This window comes from Cornus florida, unplaced genomic scaffold, assembly GCF_030987335.1.
Source record: "Cornus florida cultivar Cherokee Brave unplaced genomic scaffold, ASM3098733v1 CherokeeBrave_3.0.0_Hap2_Chr02, whole genome shotgun sequence".
NCBI lineage: Eukaryota > Viridiplantae > Streptophyta > Magnoliopsida > Cornales > Cornaceae > Cornus > Cornus florida.
The window spans coordinates 19,083,555-19,104,371 of NW_026775572.1; the positions used below are offsets into that span (position 1 = coordinate 19,083,555).

At 34.0% G+C, this 20,817-nt stretch overlaps 2 protein-coding genes across 4 annotated transcripts; both read left to right on the forward strand.

The window, feature by feature from the left end:
• The first annotated feature begins 1,273 nt into the window (after window positions 1-1,273).
• On the forward strand, window positions 1,274-10,430 carry LOC132294050 (peptidyl-prolyl cis-trans isomerase CYP40). Of its 3 annotated transcripts, XR_009477959.1 has the most exons (10): window positions 1,274-1,755; window positions 4,296-4,796; window positions 5,021-5,108; window positions 5,237-5,289; window positions 7,567-7,671; window positions 8,909-8,984; window positions 9,279-9,316; window positions 9,400-9,471; window positions 9,553-9,665; window positions 10,075-10,430. XR_009477959.1 is itself a non-coding variant. In XM_059791769.1 (9 exons), exons 1-8 carry the CDS (start codon window positions 1,585-1,587, stop codon window positions 9,451-9,453), a joined length of 1,086 nt encoding a protein of 361 aa, XP_059647752.1. In that variant the 5' UTR covers window positions 1,274-1,584; the 3' UTR covers window positions 9,454-9,471; window positions 10,075-10,430. The 3 variants fall into 3 exon arrangements, 2 of the variants coding, with proteins under 2 accessions (XP_059647752.1, XP_059647753.1); XM_059791769.1 differs by lacking the exon at window positions 9,553-9,665; XM_059791770.1 differs by lacking the exon at window positions 10,075-10,430 and having other exon boundaries at window positions 9,553-10,068.
• A 3,405-nt stretch (window positions 10,431-13,835) lies between these two features.
• On the forward strand, window positions 13,836-19,027 carry LOC132295761 (uncharacterized). Its single transcript, XM_059794050.1, has 3 exons — window positions 13,836-14,103; window positions 14,506-14,764; window positions 18,802-19,027. The coding sequence occupies exons 1-3, from the start codon at window positions 13,836-13,838 to the stop codon at window positions 19,025-19,027; spliced, it is 753 nt and encodes a 250-aa protein (XP_059650033.1).
• The last annotated feature ends 1,790 nt before the right edge of the window (window positions 19,028-20,817 follow it).

Sequence of the window (20,817 nt, forward strand, 5' to 3'; positions counted from 1 at the left end):
ATAAATACAAAATAAGATGCGTCAAAATCAAAGGCCGACTTTAATGAAGTGGGGCTATCTTTTCGGCTTAAAAATTAAAATGCATTCTCCTTTTTAAATAATTATTTTTTAATTGCTTAAAACTCCATGACCATGACTATGACTATAATTTATAAGATCAAGTAGATCTCTATATAAATGACAATTTGGAAGATTGCAATTATTAGCAGCATATGATTAATAACAATATAAAACATTAGTTTGATGACCATGCAATCCATATTTCAAAAACATAGAGGAAAATGACTTGCTTTTATTTTTATTGGGCTCTCAACAAATTGATGGAACTTAACAACTATTATTTTTTATTTTTTTTTACTTTTGTTAGACAAGATGAGTCTTTACTCAATTCAATTATAAATGTTCAAAAGCATGTAACATGCACTATTCTTCCATATTAAGTACTCTTAGGTAGAAACTTATAAAATTATTTTATTTATTTTTCTAACAAGTAACTCATACACACTCCTCAAAAATCCGAGTTTGCTTAACTTTTTAAAAGTTGAAAAATAAAAAATTTGTACACAGTTTTTGAGATTATTATTATTATTATTATTTTTTTTGAGAATTCAACTAAAAAAATGGATATGCTTGATTTATGAGTAAAAATTAGTTCACAATAACTTTGAAAATACACAGAGAATTATAAAAAACATATATATTAAATGTAAAAACATACATTCTTATGATTGAAATTTCTAAAAGTTAATTTTGTAACTATAGAAACAATTTTCTGTTTCCGGAAAGCAGAAAATGGAAAAATGTACAAAATTTTTTGCTTGGTTCAGTTTTTTGACAATTTAGTTATAAAAAGGTCTGATAACAGTCTTTTATAGTTATCCGAAAACTGTTCTCTATTTTTAGAGTTTCTGAAATTTTCAGAATTAGAAACTAAGCATGTCATAAAATTTTTGCAAAAGAGTTTTCAAAAAAATTTGTACACTTTTTTTATTTTGAGTTCTCTTAAAAGAAAAATTGTTTCCAAAGTGACAAATTAAGTCCTACTTTATATTTTCATAAAACTATTTTATTTGTATTACTCTGTATTACTGATACTTGAACCTTTTCAGTTCACTTTAAAAGACGAGGAAATTACCAAAAAGGTGAAGAAAGAATATTAATTACACAAAAAGTGAAGTTTTGTATTATTGCTGTAACAAAAAGGGTTAAACATAAAGTTTGAATACCCGAAAAAGGACTTGAGCATATAATTCAAAAGTATACTACTAATATTCTAGGGCGAGGAAATGAATATACATCGATGATACGCAGGGTGTGTACATCACATACACGGCGTAAAATAGCGATAATTCCTAGTGAACGGTGATGACTGAAGAGTTTGAATAACGGGCGCAAGGGAGGGCACTCCAAGAGTTCGAAATATATAAAGCGGGACACACACACATACACACTCTCTCTCTCTCTATATCTCTATATATATATAGCATTCGACAAACACACACTAGGGTTTTGGGTTCTGTTTTCAATAACTTGGTTCTTCATCAATATCTATCTGTCCCTGCCATTGTAGAGCGAGAAAGAGAGATGGTGAATCCAAGGTGTTATCTTGACATAAGCATTGGGGAAGAGCTGGAAGGGAGGATAGTGATAGAGCTCTACAGCGATGTGGTGCCCAAAACAGCCGAGAACTTTAGGGCTCTCTGTACCGGTGAAAAGGGCATTGGCCCTAATACTGGTGTCCCTCTCCACTACAAGGTCTCTCTCTCTATCTTGTTTTAGTTTTCTTTTTGATGATTCTTGACAAATACTCAGATGTCATTGCATATATGGTGAAGTTCTGGTTTTTCTTGTTTACTCTGCTATTGCGATGTTTCTTTATTGATTTTAAGGGCATAGATTTCTGTGAATCTTTTATGTTTCGATAAGTTATAGCTTAAATTTTAGTTTTCTTTTTGATGATTAGTGACAAATACTCCGATATCATTGCATATATAGTGAAGTTGGGATTGTTCTTTTTGACTCCAACATAGCGATGATTATTTATTGATTTTAAGGGCACAGCTTTATTTGGATCTTTATTTATTTATTTATTTTTTTTTCTATTTTTTTTTTTTTTGGGATAAGTTATAGCTTTCTTTGAATCTCAGCTGCAATGATGGGTTTGAATCATGGTCTTTTCAGAAATAGCATAAAGCTCTCCATGTGCGTTTGAAGTTAGTTTCTTTTCAGTGATGATGAAAAGACTCTGATTTCTTAGGTTTTAAGGAGAAAATTTGTGTTTGTTTCTTTTTATTACCTGGATTTTAATAGTATTTTAGAGATATATTCCTCTTTTGTTTTCTTTTCAGAAATAGCATAAAGCTCTCCATGTGGGTTTGAAGTTGGTATCTTTTCAAAGATGATGAAAAGACTCTGATTTCTTAGGTTTGGAGGAGAAAATTTGTGTTTGTTTTCTTTTATTACTGGATTTTCATAGTATTTTGTTTTCTTTTATTACTGGATTTTCATAGTATTTTAGGGATATGGTCCTCCTTTGTAATCTGTAATAATTCTGTTTGTTATTCGGCCATTTATTTAATTTTTATTTAGTAATATACAGATAATTTATGTGTGATAGTCTCAAAGGAGGGTCCTTTTTACTGGCTTGAATTTTTGCTGTTTGCACGCCAGATTGCAAAATTTGATATTAATGTTAATAGATACAAATTTTATTTAAGGGATAGCATTACTTTAGCATCCAAGCATTGTTGACTTTTAAGTTCTTGTATAGTTGGAACTTATTTTAGGTTCTTGTATAGTTGGAACTTTAAGAGTCTATGTGCTGATCATTTGTGTTGTGGTGGGTTGTCATTGAGTACCCACTTGATAGGTACACATTTCCCCACCATACCACTGTAGTTTATTTTTTTATGCTCGTTTTTATATTCTAGCAATATGAAATCTTGAGCTCCTCATTGATGACATAGAATGCAAAATTCAGTCTTTGAAAATTTATCTTAGTAACTTTATCACCATAAATAAAATATTGTGCATGGCATTAGATTAGGTTGGGTTGGATTTGCTAATCTCATCCAAATCCATCGTTCAGGAAGTATTTGATTTCAGGTCGAATTTAGTTAAAATTTTCTGATAAATGTTAAATGCCTTAGATCCGCGAATCTGAAATGTTGTAACTGGTGTAGGGTTTGCGCTAGAAAATCATGCAATCTAGAATATAGAATTTTAACTTCCATCTCCAAGTCCTGCTATCATTGGAGTTCATGCATTCTGTTTGGCCACTTTGAAGTTTTTGATAGGAATCTTGCTCTACCATCTGCTAATACTGCACATATTGAATTCAAAGGGTGCTTCGAAACATGTTATAATGCATTAAGTCATTCAAGGTGCAATAATCTCAGCCACTTTACTTAGGCTTTTCCTTTTGCTCCAATGTTAGCATGAGTAATCCTTTGGACTCAAGATTATCGGTGGGTTAAATGTTCTGTTTTTGTTGTTCTTATTGGTAGCAGTTCTAATTTCCTATCTCTATGGAATGAATTCGGGTGTAAGATGTTTGATCGCTTGTAGGATGAGTTGCTCATATGACTCTCATAAGATCCACAATTGGAACTTTGTAACGTAATTGCCTTTGCTTCTGCCAAAAATATAATCAATGAAGTGTGTAAAACATCTTGCTTTTCTCATATTCTTTTTCCCATTCCTTTGTACTTTGTTAGTCTTCTCTGACTATAATTAGTTTTTTCAACATTATTGGATGCCAAAATGAATTGACAAGATATACAGAGTTCATTTTTCAGGTTAACTACAAATGAAATATTAGATCTACAATGATGCTTCTTTAATTTTTTTAATGGTAACTTCCTGAATGGTTACTATTGAATATCAGTTCAGACAGTCAGTTCTATACCCTTGACACAAAGCCATCCAAATTCCAAAAGACTGAAGACAAGCTCACCTTGGTGGAAAATGCTAGCGAAAATGAAATTTCACGCCCTATATTGTTTTATTCATGAATATATATTTTCTTGTAATCTCTATAATTTTACTCAAGCCTGCTACTTGTGTGATATATTTTTCTCTGGTTACTCTCTTGTGATGGAAAATGGGCTTTTGAACTTTCTCTGACTGCGAGAAAAACTGTGGTTTTTTCATCCAAATTATGTATGGTTATAGAGAAGAACATGTATGTTTTTCCAAACCTATGTGCTTTTGTATTTCTATGATGTTTCTGTGTTGGAGAGAACTACTTATTGCTTTTCTTTCTCTTTCTAACCGTGGTGCAATAAACATTTCAGGGAGTCCGTTTTCATCGTGTAATTAAAAGTTTTATGGTACAAGGGGGAGATATTTCTGCTGGAGATGGTTCTGGGGGAGAATCCATATATGGGTTGAAATTTGAAGACGAGAATTTTGAATTGAAACATGAAAGAAAAGGGATGTTGTCAATGGCCAATTCTGGTCCTAATACCAATGGTTCCCAGTTCTTCATCATAACAACTCGCACTTCTCATCTAGATGGAAAACATGTTGTATTTGGGAGGGTGGTTAAAGGCATGGGAATTGTTCGTTCAATTGAGCATGTTACTACTGGTGAAAATGATTGCCCAACTGCTGATGTTATAATAGCGGATTGTGGAGAAATTCCTGAGGGAGCAGATGATGGGATAGCTAATTTTTTCAAAGATGGGGATCTGTATCCTGATTGGCCAGCTGATCTTGACAACCATCCTAGTGAGCTCTCTTGGTGGATGGATGCTATAGATTCTGTGAAGGGTTTTGGAAATGAACATTTCAAGGTAAGCAGCCAATGTTATTGTTTTTTCCTCACATTTAAGATTCATATTGATGCTTTAATTTTCTACAATTGAGAAATCTAGTTTTCATCTTCTCAGAGGAAAAAAAAAAAAAAAAAAAAAAAAAACCCTCACTTCCTGAATGTTAAGCTGTTGCTTTCTATGATTGTTTTTATCTTCTCCATTCCCCCTCTTGATGGATTGAATATTTCATTACTATTTTGCAGAAACAAGACTATAAGATGGCTCTTAGGAAGTACCGGAAGGCGTTAAGGTATTTGGATATCTGCTGGGAGAAGGAAGGGATTAATGAAGGTCATCTATTTGTTCTCTTAATAACTTCTAAATATATATATGGCATTTAGTATTAAGAACAATTCACCTTGGATCAGTGTGACATGATCTCATGATTTTCTATTTTGTTTTGTCTGATCTTACTGCAGATAAGAGTGCATGTTTGAGAAAGATAAAGTCACAGATATTCACGAATAGTTCTGTAAGATCTTTTGTTTCACCTCCTGATGGATAAAATCATAAAATTTAGCTATTTAACTGCGGATATCTCAGTAACACCATTTTTATTCTTTGCACTGCAATGGATTTATTGAGATTTGTGTATGGTTAAACACTTTGCCTCATATTCAAGTACAATGATATAAATTGAAAATTGGAATTTGCTTATTATGAAGAGACATCTTCATTCTCGGATCCTCTCCTTTTCTCTCAGTCTTCCCCCCTCCCTCTCTCTCTCTCCACCACTGGAAGTCATCTTTTGTGTTTGATAGACTCTTTTAGGGGCTAACTAATTTCACTTAGCAATGGCCGCTATTTTGTCTGCTGAAAATATTTATTGTGATTTTAATCTAAAGACCGCAAAAAAGAAAACGTAGGGATTTGGTAAATTTTCTTATATCAAAAGAAATCAAGCTAGAATTTGAATTCAGGTGCCATCCGGCCCATCCCTAAACATTTTAGGTGTTTAGGAGAAGACTATCTTCCCTAGTTCTTTCCATATGGTCCAGTTCTTGTAACCATTAAGTTGGATTAGGATTCACTTACTCAGTGCATACATATTTAGAAATTGCTACTGCATGGTTTCTTGACATTCTAATATCGTCATCAACAATTAAGAAAAGCCACTAAAATAGATGGATGTGAACTACTAGAATTTTTCCCCTCTGCAGGTTTTTAAAATTTATTTATAGTGGGCGGGTCAGGCAAGGGGGGCATGTGGCCCCCCTTGGGCATACATTGGCTCCGCCCCTTCTCTGAGTTTTGAGCTTCAACCCTAAATTGAGCCTGAGATCTCAAACACTCTGCCTGAACCTATCAAAAATTTTGAAGCAGGCTTGAGTTATGCCTGCCGAGTTCCTTCTCTCCATATAATTGTCTGATATTGGGCCTTGGTTTTGTTTGGGATGAGATCCTATGATTAGACTATGTCTGATATTGAAGGATTCCTGCTCGCATTCGAAAATCATACAATTTTAATGCAGTGTGGTAAATCAGGTGTTCTAATATGGTCATCCATATTTTTACAACAGAGATCTGGACCATATGGCCCTAAGTTTATGGGTCTCAATCCCAATCATTTATTTGCACCCTTTTAAAAAGTTAGCAATTATCTAACATTTTATAAATACTGAATATGTTAAGAGTTCTTATGCATGTGACTTTCAAATGAATGTGGCAAATTTGATATGCATGTTACTGTTTTTACCTGGTGATATTTATCTTTGGATATACTATTTCGTTTTAATATGGAGCTATCTTGTGTTGATATATACAACAACAACAATCAAGCCTTTTTTCCCAACTACTTGTGGTTACCTACATGAATCATATGTTTCCATTCCGCTTTATTTAAGGCCATAGCTCAATCAATCTACATGCTATCATATCCTTCCTTACTAGCTCTACCCACATTAACTTCAATGTGGACTATATCACTTTTCCTAATTGGCGCACTTAAAGGTCTTCTTTGCACATGTTCATGCCATTTTAACCGATTTTCTCTCATTTTATCTCCAATTTGTTTGACTCCTACCATCACCTGTATGTGATCATTTCTAGTCTTACCACACATCCATCTCAACATTCGCATTTTTGCCACCCTCACTTTATGCATATGTTGTTTCCTAGCTGCCCAACATTTTGTATCATAAAGTATGACTGGTCTAATAGTTGTTTGATGGAACTTCCCTTTTAATCGTAAGGAAATATGCCTATCACACCTAGATGCACTCCATTTATCCCATCCTTCCTTGATTCTATGATTAACATCCTCTCCAGTTTCTCCTTCACTATGAATAATTGAGCCTAAATAGTGAAAATGTTCATATTTTTTACCTCTTGATTCTCAGTCCTCACTACATCCTTATTTAAATTTCTAGATTTTCTAAAGTTACATTCCATATATTTAGTTTTATTTCTACTTATCTTAAACCCTCTTAGTTCTAAAGCTTCTCTCCAAACCTCCAATTTGGCATTAACTCCTTCTCTAGGCTCATCGACTAAAACAATATCATTGGCAAACCATTCTATCTATGTTATCAATGTGATTGGCCCGTTGAACTTGTTCCATGGAACATTTTTATTCTGTTTTGCTTTTTCTATGGTAAGTGTTTATATTACATGTTTTCAGATAGCCTTTTCCTTTGTTTTTCATCACCTCCGCTGTAGGCTTATAAACTTGTCATTTGGTGCCCAACCATTCCCAATATCGATAATGTTTCTGTTATTAAATTAATTTATGCCTGGCATGTTTCTCTAGGCCTGTAAATTGAAATTGGGGGACCTGAAGGGAGCACTGTTGGACACGGATTTTGCAATGCGTGATGGAGAGGACAATGTGAAAGCCTTGTTTCGCCAAGGTCAGGTTGGTATCTTTCATCAATTAGAATTTATGTGCTAGGAGGCTCATATTTTTTCTTTTCCCCTTTCTTCCCCTTTCTTTTCTCTCTACCGGTCTCGAAACCTTGACCTAGAGATTGGGATGAAGACCCCAAGCCACTAGGACAAAGGTTGACCAGTGAGGATCATATTTTCTCTCAATCACACATTTTTCCATACTAGCTAGCCAACCTCTGAGGAATTTTTTTTACTGAGTTGTATTTTGTCGGTTTCTTTGCATCAGCTTTTTTCTTATCTGTGATTCTTATGCTATGTTGTTTCTCCAAACTTTTCTATAATTTTTATTTTATAGATTTTGCAATAGTGTGCTTGAGAGAAACTTGTTGTGCATGGGTTTAATTTCCTTGTTTTTGTATTAGCAGCTTTCACATAGCTGCTTTGGTGAATTCTTTTTCATTCTCAATCTCTAAAAATTGTACCAAGTGTATGTGTGAAATATGCTTGATAAAATCATACCATGCATGTTCTGCAACAATTTCCATTTCTCGAAGAGGACTGGGGACCCAAATCATTCAACAATATAATGGGGAACTAGGTTGAAGGATTTGACATTTGCTGGTTTAGGAGCTGCTGCTGTAGACATTACCTTGTTGTTACATGTTTATGAGGCAGCACTATGGTTTGATGATTTGACATAGTAGTGATTTTAAAGATGCAACCCCTGGTGCCCTCAAGGCATTTAAGATATTGATAAAATCCACTTTGGCATCTCACTGCAGTACACCCTTCTAGCTGCATGCTTCATTTATAAAATGTAGGTACGTTCTCGTCTCGGTTGATGACCAGGCAAGAAGGCCCAATTTGGAAATATCAACACAATGCGGTCTCTCCCTCTTTCTCTCTCTCATCAGGGCATAATGCAAGCGACCCCATTATTTCTATGTTATTTAGGGAGCAAGTATTTTACTACTATCATTAACAATATATTACTCATACTAATATTTTATGATCTCAAATTTTTTTCTTAATAAACTTGTGTTCCCAAAAATATTTGTAATATTCAGCGGGTAAGTCGTACTAGTATTTTAAGATTTCAAAATTTTTGTTCTTCATAAACTTGTGTTCCCAAAAATATGTGTAATATTCAGCAATGGTTATAGTCCTTGCCGCAAGCTCCCTTCTGCTTGCAGGTGTTATGGGTTGCATACTGTCTTGTGTAATAGTTTCTTGTCTTAATGTTTGCTGTCCTATTGCTCTGTCAGGCACACATGGCACTTAATGATATTGATGCTGCTGTTGAAAGTTTCAAGAAGGCATTGGAATTGGAGCCAAATGATGGTTAGTGACAATTTGTGAGCATGAATTACCTACATATATGATGCTTAATTATTGCACAATCAATTCTTAGGTTTTTCTGTTTTGATTCTACTGTGTATATGAAATTCTATTTATATAACAAGCAGTGGATATTTGTGAGGGATGGATTTTAAAATCTTGATCTTACCTTCTACATTGAACACTAGTATTTGTTAATTAGGATTTGTACTTCCTGTCAAACACACTTGGAGATTAGAGATGCTTTTTCGAACTCGTTGAAACTTGATAATTGACTTGACTTCTGACATCTTTCAGGCGGAATAAAGAATCAGCTTGCTGCTGCAACGAAGATGGTTAGGAGAATGTATTTAGTCTTAAATTGCTTGTGCCAATAAATACTTTTTGTCAACTAAATTTCATTATGGGATTGGTACAGATTAACAACAGACGTAATAAAGAGAGAGAAGCATACCGTAAGATGTTCCAATAGCAGCTGGGTAGTCCCGTGGTATGTTTGGTACCTCATAAATTTTTTTGTCTCATGTTCTTGTAATTAAAGTTGGCTACTGATTTGGCTTCTATAATACAGGCTGCTGGTATCTCATGGATAAAATACATTTCATTGTCATGCAATTTCATAGTTAGAGTCAACTGGTTCAGGCTTTTTGTGTTTTAGGCACTAATTATCTGGATGGGCATCAGGTAATTGAGCTTTCCCTGTGGGTCTTTATAAGCCATGGGGACTAGAGGATACAGTGTTATACCTTGTTTTCTTTGGTGGGTGGGGTGAGTTTGATCATTTCTGCTAGTTCTTGCCAGATTGTGCCTTATTTGTAATACTCTCGAGGCTTTCGAGCATTTTGTTAATTTTCTGTTTTTTTCAGTTTTTTTTGTTGTTGTTGTTGTCGTGTATCCTTGTACCAGTTTGTACTTTCACAACAAAATCGACTTTTTAAATATGGATATTTCTGTTACTGAACAGTTTATATTTTGGTGTATGAATTGTTTGGGACAAAGTAATTGTTTTTAGAATTTTATTATTATTTTGTTGCTTTGTCACACTATTTCTTGATTGATTTTCTTTATTTCTTTTTCTTCATTTGCATCTCAGGTTTTGTTGGGAGGGCAAAGAATATAAAGCAGATCTGGTACCAGCAAAACAAGTCTGCAAATCTTAGGCCTGAGCCAATTTTTATCAATTAGATAAATCACTTTTGTAGTTGAATTAGGAAATGTAGCATCGGCAATTCAGAGATGGCTAAAACTGTTGGAATTTCTATTTTGATGAAATCTTCTCCGCTCATCAAAATCCAATTTTCTATTTCGGTGATAATTTCTTGTCTTATGGGGCATAATATGGAGAATTTCGACTTCCTAAATTTTTTTTTATGGTGATTTATTGTTCTCTTAAACTGCCATTGGCTCATGATCAATCACATGTGGTATTGAATTTGGTTCGAACTTTTATTTATTTATTATTATTATTATTATTATTATTATTATTATTTTGCAGCACAAGTATAAATGTGAGTTTAATATGTATTGATGCACTTGTTTTAAGCCGCAAAATGATTTTTTTGCGTGTTAAGCTTCCGTGAAAACATCAATCAGGGAGACTACTCTACTACTACGTGTATTGGTTATTTAAAAAAAAAAAAAAGAGTTTATAATGGTTGATTGATAATGATGTTACAAATTAGTCATCACTGCATCACCCCATTCCATTGCTGTTTGAATGGTTGTTTCTTACCCAACTTTTAATATAATTTTATTAAGGGGACGGACTGCTGCTTTGTTTTGACCTTGTTTTGATGGATGGAAAATGAAAGCAGAAATTGAAGACTTTTTTTTTTGAGTCGATCAACTCTTAAAACACTCATTGCGGTGCTTATAAATGGGTGACTATTGTTTTAACATGAAGCTAGATTATGAAATTTAGGTCCGTTAAATTATTTTGGATAATCTATTGAAATTTTGGTAAAATAAATGGGAGATAAAAGAAATGATTTGGTAGCATTAGTTAAAATGAATAATGTTATCAATTCATTATGTTCTGTTAACTAAGAGAAATAGCGGTAACTTTTTTTAAGAAAGAAATTACAAACTATCTCTGCCTTTTTATTCATTCTTTCCACTCCATCGAGCTGTGATACAATATATTTAACCGAAGTTGAAGTTTCATACAACAAATATATATTTTTTTTTCCTAACTCACTCATTTATCTCGGTCAAAATGTAACTCCACCAAAATCAACTAGAAAACAAAGAAAAAAATAATAATAATTTTTTTAAAAATTTGAATAAGGTAAAAGAAAAACGTATTGAAAAATTTAATTTACTTCCATGAAAGAAACACGAATTTTTATACGATAATCCTTTTTTACTCCAAACTTAGTCTAAGTTATAAGGAAACACCTTACTTAATGCACAAAGACATCTCTTCTCAACTTTATGCAATTAGCTAGAAAAATAAATTTTCTGTTTGGTAGGAAGGAAAAATTGAATTGAACTTAAGGTAACCCCACCAAATTAAAGCTCTTTATTAAGAAGAAGATAATAAATCCTCAATTATTACATCAGTAAGCCAATTAGGCCAAATCTGCCATTCCAGATCACTACACTCTTGACTTAAAGCTCATTTGCTCACCCGATGAGCAACCTTGTTACATGATCTAGAAATCCAAACAAAAGCCAAATTTATATTTTCCTTTAGCATCACTTGGATATCTTCAAGGATAGTCATGGTAAGAGAGACAACAGGGTTAACCCCATTGACGTAATAACAGTAAACCTTCTCTAGCAACCGAAGCTTCGATCAGCTACCTCTGCACTTCCAACATCATGAAAAAATACAGAAGCAACCTTCACAAGGAAACTCACATGATTACGAAGAAAAAAATCCCCCACCGCAACATCTAATTGAAGAATAAAAAAAAGCTGTCCACATTCATTTTAAAACGACCAACAGCTGGAACTTTCCATCCGCTAGATAGAGAAACATGTTGAAGCAATAAATTTTCAGTAGGAACATCAATTGAACTACTTTCTTGGAATTCATTAAAATAGAACACGGCCTTTTCCATGACTTCTATAGGACCCAACACAAAATGGAAGTAAGACGTAATAAACGATTTGAAAAAACTGAAACAACATCAAATTTTTAGAAGACCAAAAAATGGGATAGACAAATTTTTTTTTTTGAAAAAAATAACTGTTGGGAAATTTGGTACTCTAGTTGTTTTTTTAATAATTTTATATAATCCAAATCATTATCCACAATGTGAGAGTGAAAAAAAAAACTGTTTGGAAATTTGGTACTCTAGTTTTTTTTTTATTTTTTTATAATAATTTTATATAATCCAAACCATTATCCACAATGTGAGAGACTGAAGGATTCGTGATAATGTACGTTTCTCAACAAAATATAATTTTGACTTTTAAGTCCTAACTCATTCATCATGCATTATCCTCTGCATTGTTAAATCAAGAGTGTAACACACTATATCAGACTACAAGAAGTTAGTCACATCTGCAACACAAATGAAAATGCTTTGAATTATACTAAAGAATTACTTGGTGGTGATGGCAAATAAATAGGATAAGCGTTTTACAATCAACCATGATCTGTACACATGTAACCTATCTAATGGTGGGAGATTTGTTATAGAATACTCTAATATATATATTTATATGATAGTTACAAGGTTACTATTAAAATATTTTAGATAATAATGCATGTCTATATAACTCATGAGAATTTTAGAATGTATTGCTATAAAAACTATCCATATCATCCTCCTACATGGTGTATGTGTTCAATAACTTTTAGAGGCGGGCCTTGACAATAATGTTCACTAGTGATGGAAATTAATATTTTGTTGGAAGACTCAATCATGAAACTATTATGAGTTTTTAAATGTTTAAAAATGTAATTACTCAAAATTAGTCTTAATGAGAGTTAACTAATGGTTGATTGATTATGATGCTATAAATCAGTCATGACCGCATCACCCCCATTCTATTACTACTGTATTACAATGGTTATTGGTTACCCAACTTTTCTTCCATCAGTAATTTATTTAATAAAAGATGCACTGCTGTTCTGTTTTGACCAACTTAAAGCTAATAAAAAAGTTTTTGTGTGGCCGTTTGAAGTCATACAAATTGTTTCTTTGTCTTGAAGACGAATTTTTCAGTAGATTATGAAAGTTAGGTCAGTACCATGATATGATCAGCTGATACTTAAATTATTTTGTGATAAAATTCCTCTATATTCTATAAAAAATTTGATAAATTAACAGCGCAGTTCCAGATAAACAGGGGAAAAAGAAAGAATATGGCAATATTAGTTATGGCTTGTGAGATAAATGAAAGAAAAAACATGCAAGTATAATGTTAAGTTGTTAACTCATTGTTTGTCCTAATTAATCTCTAAGGATTTAGAAAGGGCGTCTCCCCACATTAGGTCGAGTAAGTTGCGAAGTATGACCGTGGAATTGTTTGCAGTCAATGAGAGTCGAACCTCAAACTTAATACTTTATGAGACATCAGGGCCGAGTTAATACTTGGCCACTGAGCCAACCCCTTTGGGTTCAAAGGCATATTTGTTGGTGTGTGGGAAAACCAAGAAAGAAGAAGTGAAATAAGGAAGACTCAAGTGGTGGACTTGGAATAAGATGAACAAAACTGCAAAAGCTTTTTACATCATATTTTTTCCCTTACATACCAACCCAACTAGAAAAAGGTTTTACCTATCCCTCATGTGTCACATTTCCCTCTATCTATAAAACCCAATAACTCATACTCTCATTCTCATCAGTATCCAATCTCAAAAATACTTTCTCAAGATTCCATTTGAGCACTACTTGAGAAATGGAAAAGGGTTTCGGGTATGCATTAGGACTCATCCTACTTTTAACTGCTTCTATGCGGGCAGTTGCTACAGCCAACAAGCACATCACAAAAGGGACAAAACATTGGAGCTATGGCTTCAACTACACTGACTGGGCTTCCAAACGCCTGAATACTAGTGCTGATTCCAAAAGGATTGTTGTTGGTGGATCCGAAAAGTGGCATTACGGCTTCAACTACTCCGATTGGGCTATCAAAAACGCCCCCTTTTACCTCAATGATACATTGGGTATGTCAACATTATTCATTATCATACACCCTTATGCTCTATATCATGCTTAGTGCGTGTGTTACAAATTACAATATCACGACTTGCCAGTTGTGTAGTCGACACTGTCCATTTTGCACACTCTTTACAATTTTCAAAACATGCCAGGCATAGTTAGGAGGGGGTATTCAAGCAGTTAAGTGCAGCAACCTCTCCCCTGGACTAGATGTGGGACATCACATATTGTCAATAAATTTAATTCATACAAGTATCTGAAAAGGGTTTGCAAGTTTTAGCAGTGCAACGTTTCACTGCTTTTGCGTAGTTTGATTATTTTCCTTCACTATGATATGATTTGCTTCTTTCAAGAAACTAAAGAATTACTAACATTTTGTGATGTTGTTTTGTTTTTGTTTGTTTTAGTATTCAAGTTTGATCCACCAAATGGTGGTCCTACTTCATTTCCTCACAGCGTTTACTTGCTACCCAACTTTTGGAGCTTCTTAAACTGCGATCTGAGAAGAGCAAAGCTGGTGGCAAGCCCGACACAAGGAGGGGGCGAGGGATTCGAGTTTGTGCTGAAGAAGTGGCAGCCTCACTACTTTGCTTGTGGTGAACATGATGGTTTGCATTGCAAAAATGGAACCATGAGGTTTTCTGTGTTTCCACTGATTCATCGTTGGCATGTCTGATACTGAAGAGCTAAACCTTGGGAAGAAGCAGTGTTGTTTGCTGATTTTCTTTTCATAGTGCGGTTTCTTCAAACAAATAACAATGCATTTTTATTTTTATTTTTATGAGAGATTTCTTAGCTAGTAAAGATTAAGAGACTGAATAAAGTTCATATAGATGAATTGTAACCATTCATTTACACAGCTAGACATGGATTTTGTAATAGATTAAAGATATTCAATTAGCTTCCTTTTCTGTTGGAGTTTCGAAAGGGTTCATAAACTTTGCAGGGTTTGTAATGCTTTTTACATAAACTTTGCAAGGGTTTGTAATGCTTTTTACATTGCATAATGTTGTACTTGGTACGTTGAAATTTATTCTTTCTTATGTTGCTTGTGAATGTTTCTCTTAAACATTTCCTTATCCCACTTTGATTAAGAGGTCATTTGTTTGATTAAGAGGTCATTATTAAGGAAATAATGGGTTATTTTGTAGACATCTTTTAATTAAATAACAAATTAGATTATGTGGCATATGAGTTCCACTAATACTCTTTCAGTGAACACAAATTAATTATTTTACAGCAATTCAAATAAAAATTGTATACGGTTTATAAAAAATTGGCCGGAACTTTTGTTCTAGAATTAAAAATAGGGTGAACTACATTAAACCCTTCTTTTTTATTTGCATTTTGCACTAAACCCCCTTTTCAATTTTTTTGCAAAAAAAAAAATCCTCAACTATCCGAGGGGGGTGATTTAACTAACGGAAGTTAGCTGAAAGGGAACTAAAACAGAAATTGACTTAAATAAATACTCAATAGGTCTTTTTGAAAATTTACTTTGTGGGCGTGTCTTATTTATTTATTTTTATTTTTATTTATTTTCTTAGTTGGTACTCACACACAGAATAATAAAAAAAGGATTTTTTTTTTTTTTTTTTTTTTCCTAGTTGGGTACTTACACACACATGTCTCCACTGAGGCTCGAACCCTTAACCTCTCTTTGAGAAGTAGGAGCTTGGTACCGTTAGGCCACTGGCCAGTTGGTAAAAAAAAAATAGGTATTAATTCTCATAATAGTAGAAGATGAATCCCTTTAAAAAATTTGTATTAAGTGAAAATTAATTAAAAAAAAAACCAAATAAATAAAAGCACAATATAAATTTCAAGAAAAATCAAGATTTATATAGGTAAAAATGTAAGTATAGTAAAAACAGTATTTAATGGTACATATTATATATACCTGTAATGTTCCTGAATTTTGTCATTTTCTAAATTCTGGAATTTTCTGATTTTCAGGGGTATTTTATTCTCTTTCTCGTTTTGCGTGCCGGACATCGTGGGGTGTGTTGGCTGTGTTCGAGAGTTGGGTGGGACATTTCCCTGAGTTCAGGACTTTTGGAAATGCATCGATTGTCATCTCGACTTTTCTCTGTTTTTCGGGTCGGATAGTCCCGGGTGGGACCCGCTACCGGAGTCGTTGTGTATGGGAATTTTATCTTGGGTTCATTGCATACTATACATCATTATTTTGTACATATTTAATGTGGTTGTGTGCCATTTTGTATAGATATATGCATATATGCGTGTGTAGTGGGAAATAGAAGGAAAAAGAAAAGTCAAAAAGAAAATTTTATAGTGGGACCTACTATTAGAGATTTTTGTGATTTAGAGACCAACATTGGCCTCATTCTCCTTCTCTCACCCGGCATTAGCTCTCTCTCCCTCTTTCCTCTTCATTTTTCTTTTCTTTTTGGCTTCAAGCTTCAATCTTCAATTACTTTTTCATTTCTTGGAATTTTTGGGCGCCGTTTGCTGCAAATCAAAGAGCTTTTTGAGACCTACGCTTGGATAGGAGCAATTCACACTTTTGGCCATCCTAGGAATTTCGAAAATCAGGGCTTTGGTTTGGAGTTTTGGGGGTTTTCATCTCTATTGAGGTAGGGGTGTTCTAATACATGAGTTCTTATGCCATTTGTAAGTTAATTCTTTATAAATTGTTGAATTGCATGTTTAATTACTTTAAGTTCTTGCAAATGGTTTAAATGATAGATATGGAATATATGTGACTAATTGTTAGTTGTTTTATAGTGTTTAAACATGTTTACATGAGAATGATTCCATGTCTTATATGCTTGTTAATGCTTGTTATGCAAAGTTATAGTTAAATGAGAACTTTAATTATGTAGTTTGGAAATTTGTTTTATATAGCATGTGTGAGAGTTTTATGGTGGAATTGACGAATTGAAGTATAAAACATTCCATGCATTCATTGGGATAAAAAAACGGAAAAAATGTCTTTAAAACAAGTGAAATTGTTTTGGGAAAAGTTTTCTAAAAGTGTTTGCGAAAACCCAGACGCCTAGGAGGCGCCTAATGGTTCGTGGTGTTAGTGTAATCTAAAGGGGAGTATGGTTGAGCTAACCAGGCTGGATGCGACGCCTTGGAGGTGCCTTGTGGTTGTGGATGGTTAGTCAATCCTCCTTTCGTGACGCCTTGGAGGTGCCTTGGGTCGAATTACGCTAATGGTTTGAAAGTTGAAACGAAAATGTTTCGAATATGGGGAACAACATTTGCATGACATTACATTTCATTAGAATATATGGTGTGTATGTGTTTGGGTGACAATTGTTGTATACTTGTCGCTGTGGTTGTTACTATTTATCCCTATACTATGATCCCGTTTTCTTTTATCTATTCCTTACGTGGATTCATGGGGTCATAAGAAGTGTGTCTTAGACACTTCCCACTGAGCGTTTAGCTCACCCCATTATTTTAACATTTTCAGGTTTGGGAAAAGAAGTGGCGGGCGACAATCCTCCACAGTCTTAGTTGGATTAGAAGAATGTATCTTTTTGCTACCTTTTGTATTAGGCCTCATTTTATAAAGTGTTGACCCAAATGTATCATTTTGTAGCATGTGAAATATTTAGATTCATTTTGTATATGGCCATTGGGGAAATGTAATTATGTTTATTTACACTAAATCATTTAGTGTATTTCATGTAACGTGTTGTAAATTACGTCAACGTTGTTGTTGTTGTTAATGTATTAGATGTCAAAATGTATTTACATATGTACGTGGGTATGGTGTGTAGAGTGGTTGGTTATCAATGTTGGTGTATCTCGGACAGTGGAAATTTCAAGTGTGGATAACCCAGAACCAGCTGACGTAAAATTCCCATACGAGTCGATCGGATAACCTAAACCAGTCGACGTGTAGCTTCCCACATGTCGACCGGTATCTTGGCAGTGGGCTTTCTACTATGCACGTCCCAAACCAGTCCCAAACCAGTCGACGTGTGATCCCATACATCGACCGGTTCTGTGTAGTAAACATTTGTGACTTATTTTTCCATTTTGCCCTTGACCACTTACTCAAGTGTATTGTTACACATTATAAGACTCAGTAAAATGCAATAATTATATTTTAACCATAGAGAAAACGATATTGCCCGGAACCTTATCTTATTTATTATGTGACTCAAGTAAATGACTATTATGCCCTTGAGTCTTCAACCACTAGAGTTGTGACAAATGACCTTGTTATCCTTATTGGACTTTTAAAATATTAGTTTAACGTGAAAGGACCGTATTACCCTCGGATGATTTTGGGTTGGACGAAATCCCATTTAATGATCCGGACCCAGTGGATTCGGGTCATTACAAATTTGGTATCAGAGCGATGATTCGAATACCATTTGGATGATTGGTAGAGCCCTACATAGGATTGCATGGGGTGTTAAGTATTTGTTGCTTGCTTAATTGCTTATGTGATCGCATGCCAATATATTTATGTGTTAAGGTGTTTAATCATTTGAAAAACATGCTTAATTGTTTAACTGTTTATATGATTGCGTGCTAAGTGCTTAACATTGTTGTATATTATTATTAGCATGATCATGCTTATCATTGGTGGAATTTCTTTTCCGGGAGTATGGAAAGTGTTTAAATGTTGTCATTTCTTGTAGATTCAATTGTGTGAGGACTCCATTCTTGAACGCGTGTATGTGCCATCGTTTTTTATTCGTTCTCTCGTTTTATAGCGTCATGCCACCAAGAAAGGATCTCGGGGAAAGTTCCAGCTCCAATCCCACGGAAAGGGATGAGGAACAGGTTGAGGAAGATGATATCTTGTTACGTGATTTGGTCCCACCAAAAGGGGAACAAGCGAGGGGGACCGTTGATCCACCTTTTCAGATAAATGAGGAACAGTTGCAGTTGACCGTTGAGGCAACTCTTTTCAAAGCATTTCGACCGGCAAGAGTGTAATACCCCTAATTTTAAAAGGATAGTCTCGTCATTTATTTATTATTTTTATTGTATTTTTGCGTGATTATTTGGTTTAATTATTTTTATTTATTAATTTTATTTAATTGTTTACCTATGTGACATGTATTTAAATTGAATTAAGTAATCACTCTTTTATTATTTAATTGGCATTTATTGTTAAGTGTTTTTAATTGTTTAATTGAGTTATTTAATTGGAATTAATTGGTTAAGTGTATTTAACTGTTTAATTGAATTTTTGTTAATTTAATTATGGTTTAAGTTACAGTTAGCTCTAGGTTGCAATTCACGTATAGGTTAGCTGCAATATGGTAATAGAGATAGGTTCATGGGCCGACTAGGCTTAGAGTTAGGGCTCTGACTCTAATTGAACATGGATTAGGGTTTAGGATTTTTATGCCTATATATATAAGGTTATAATCTGTATCAAGGGTTGGAAAAACCCTATTCACGTACCAAAGATACAGAGAGAGAAATAGAGAGCAGTTGTGGGAAAACAAAGTGAGGCTTAAGAGGAATTGTACAGAGAGGACCAAGGAGGCTGAGTAAAGATTAGAGACGGAGTTATAGGAAGCTTGACGGCGTTCAGAATTGCCGGAAAACTTAGAGACGACACAGGGATTTCATAATTGAAATCACAGGCAAGTTCTTCTCTTTCTCCTTCTCTTTGGCTCGTGTTTTGTGCACCTAGATAATCTCTAGGGTTTAATCAATCAATAACTGGAAGATATATGTTTAATATATGTCGTATGAATGATCTGTTTATGTTGAAAACCATTCTGTTACAGTTCATGCATGGCTCGTTATAGTTTTCTATTCTTTATGCATGTTGCTTTGTTGTAACTCTAGTTTTTGGAATTGTTTTTAATCTCTGTGAATGAACCACGGGGATGTTATTGGGATTGATATAAGTTCCTTAGTTTCAGTGGTGAAGAGAAACAGAGGGTTTGGTAGTGAACTGAAATTTTCTTCAACTTATTCCAGTGTTGTTTTCCAAGCATGCTAGTTTAATGGTTTTGTTTAAACTCTGTAATTGTTTTCAAATTTATTGTAAGCAACCTTGGGGATGCTTCTAGACTCAATTAAGACTCTTTAGTTTAGTTTTAGAAACCAACAGAGTGGCAGAAATTGATAAGAGAGGGAACAGACGGACTGAAACGAAGCAATGGGGACAAAGGCTCTCAAAGGAGGTGAGAGCCGGCTCCATGGATGTGGGAGTCGACTCCCATAACAAGTAGAGCCGGCTCTAAGGACTCCTAGAGCCGGCTCTAAGGACTCCTAGAGCTAACTCTAGGCTGAAAGACCTTAAATTGATTAAGGTTTAATTCTAAATTTTCGGGACAAACAGTGTAAAAAATAAGGCACTTCCTATGTTGTTAACAAATGGAAGATAAATTAATTGCTGAATTAAAATTCAGCAATTTGATGGAATGTAATGTGTTTATAAAACTTATTTTTAAATGCATTCAAATGCATGATAAGGTCATTTAATTATTAATTTTGATTTATGCATGCTTAGGATGCTAGTTGCTGAATTATTAAATCGTTTCCTGCAACTATATGGTTAATGCTTGAATTTAAATTGATGAAACATTAAACAATCTTCTGAAATTGTTTTAGCAAATTATTGGAAAATAATAGGATTATTTAACCTATTCACATGCATGATGGAGTCTTTGACATATTAAATTTGGTCTATGCATACTCTGAATGTTAGTTGTTGATTTATTAAATCGTCTCCTGCAACTATATGGTTAAATGCTTGGATTTAA

Excerpts from the sequence above, each read along its gene's own strand:
- LOC132295761 (XM_059794050.1), top strand. The coding sequence starts at position 13,836 with ATGGAAAAGGGTTTCGGGTATGCATTAGGACTCATCCTACTTTTAACT. Across the intron at positions 14,104-14,505 it reads TTACCTCAATGATACATTGG|TATTCAAGTTTGATCCACCA; the intron begins GTATGTCAACAT and ends TGTTTGTTTTAG. Across the intron at positions 14,765-18,801 it reads TTTCCACTGATTCATCGTTG|CGTCATGCCACCAAGAAAGG; the intron begins GCATGTCTGATA and ends CTCGTTTTATAG.
- LOC132294050 (XM_059791769.1), top strand. The coding sequence starts at position 1,585 with ATGGTGAATCCAAGGTGTTATCTTGACATAAGCATTGGGGAAGAGCTG. Across the intron at positions 1,756-4,295 it reads GTGTCCCTCTCCACTACAAG|GGAGTCCGTTTTCATCGTGT; the intron begins GTCTCTCTCTCT and ends TAAACATTTCAG. Across the intron at positions 4,797-5,020 it reads TTGGAAATGAACATTTCAAG|AAACAAGACTATAAGATGGC; the intron begins GTAAGCAGCCAA and ends ACTATTTTGCAG.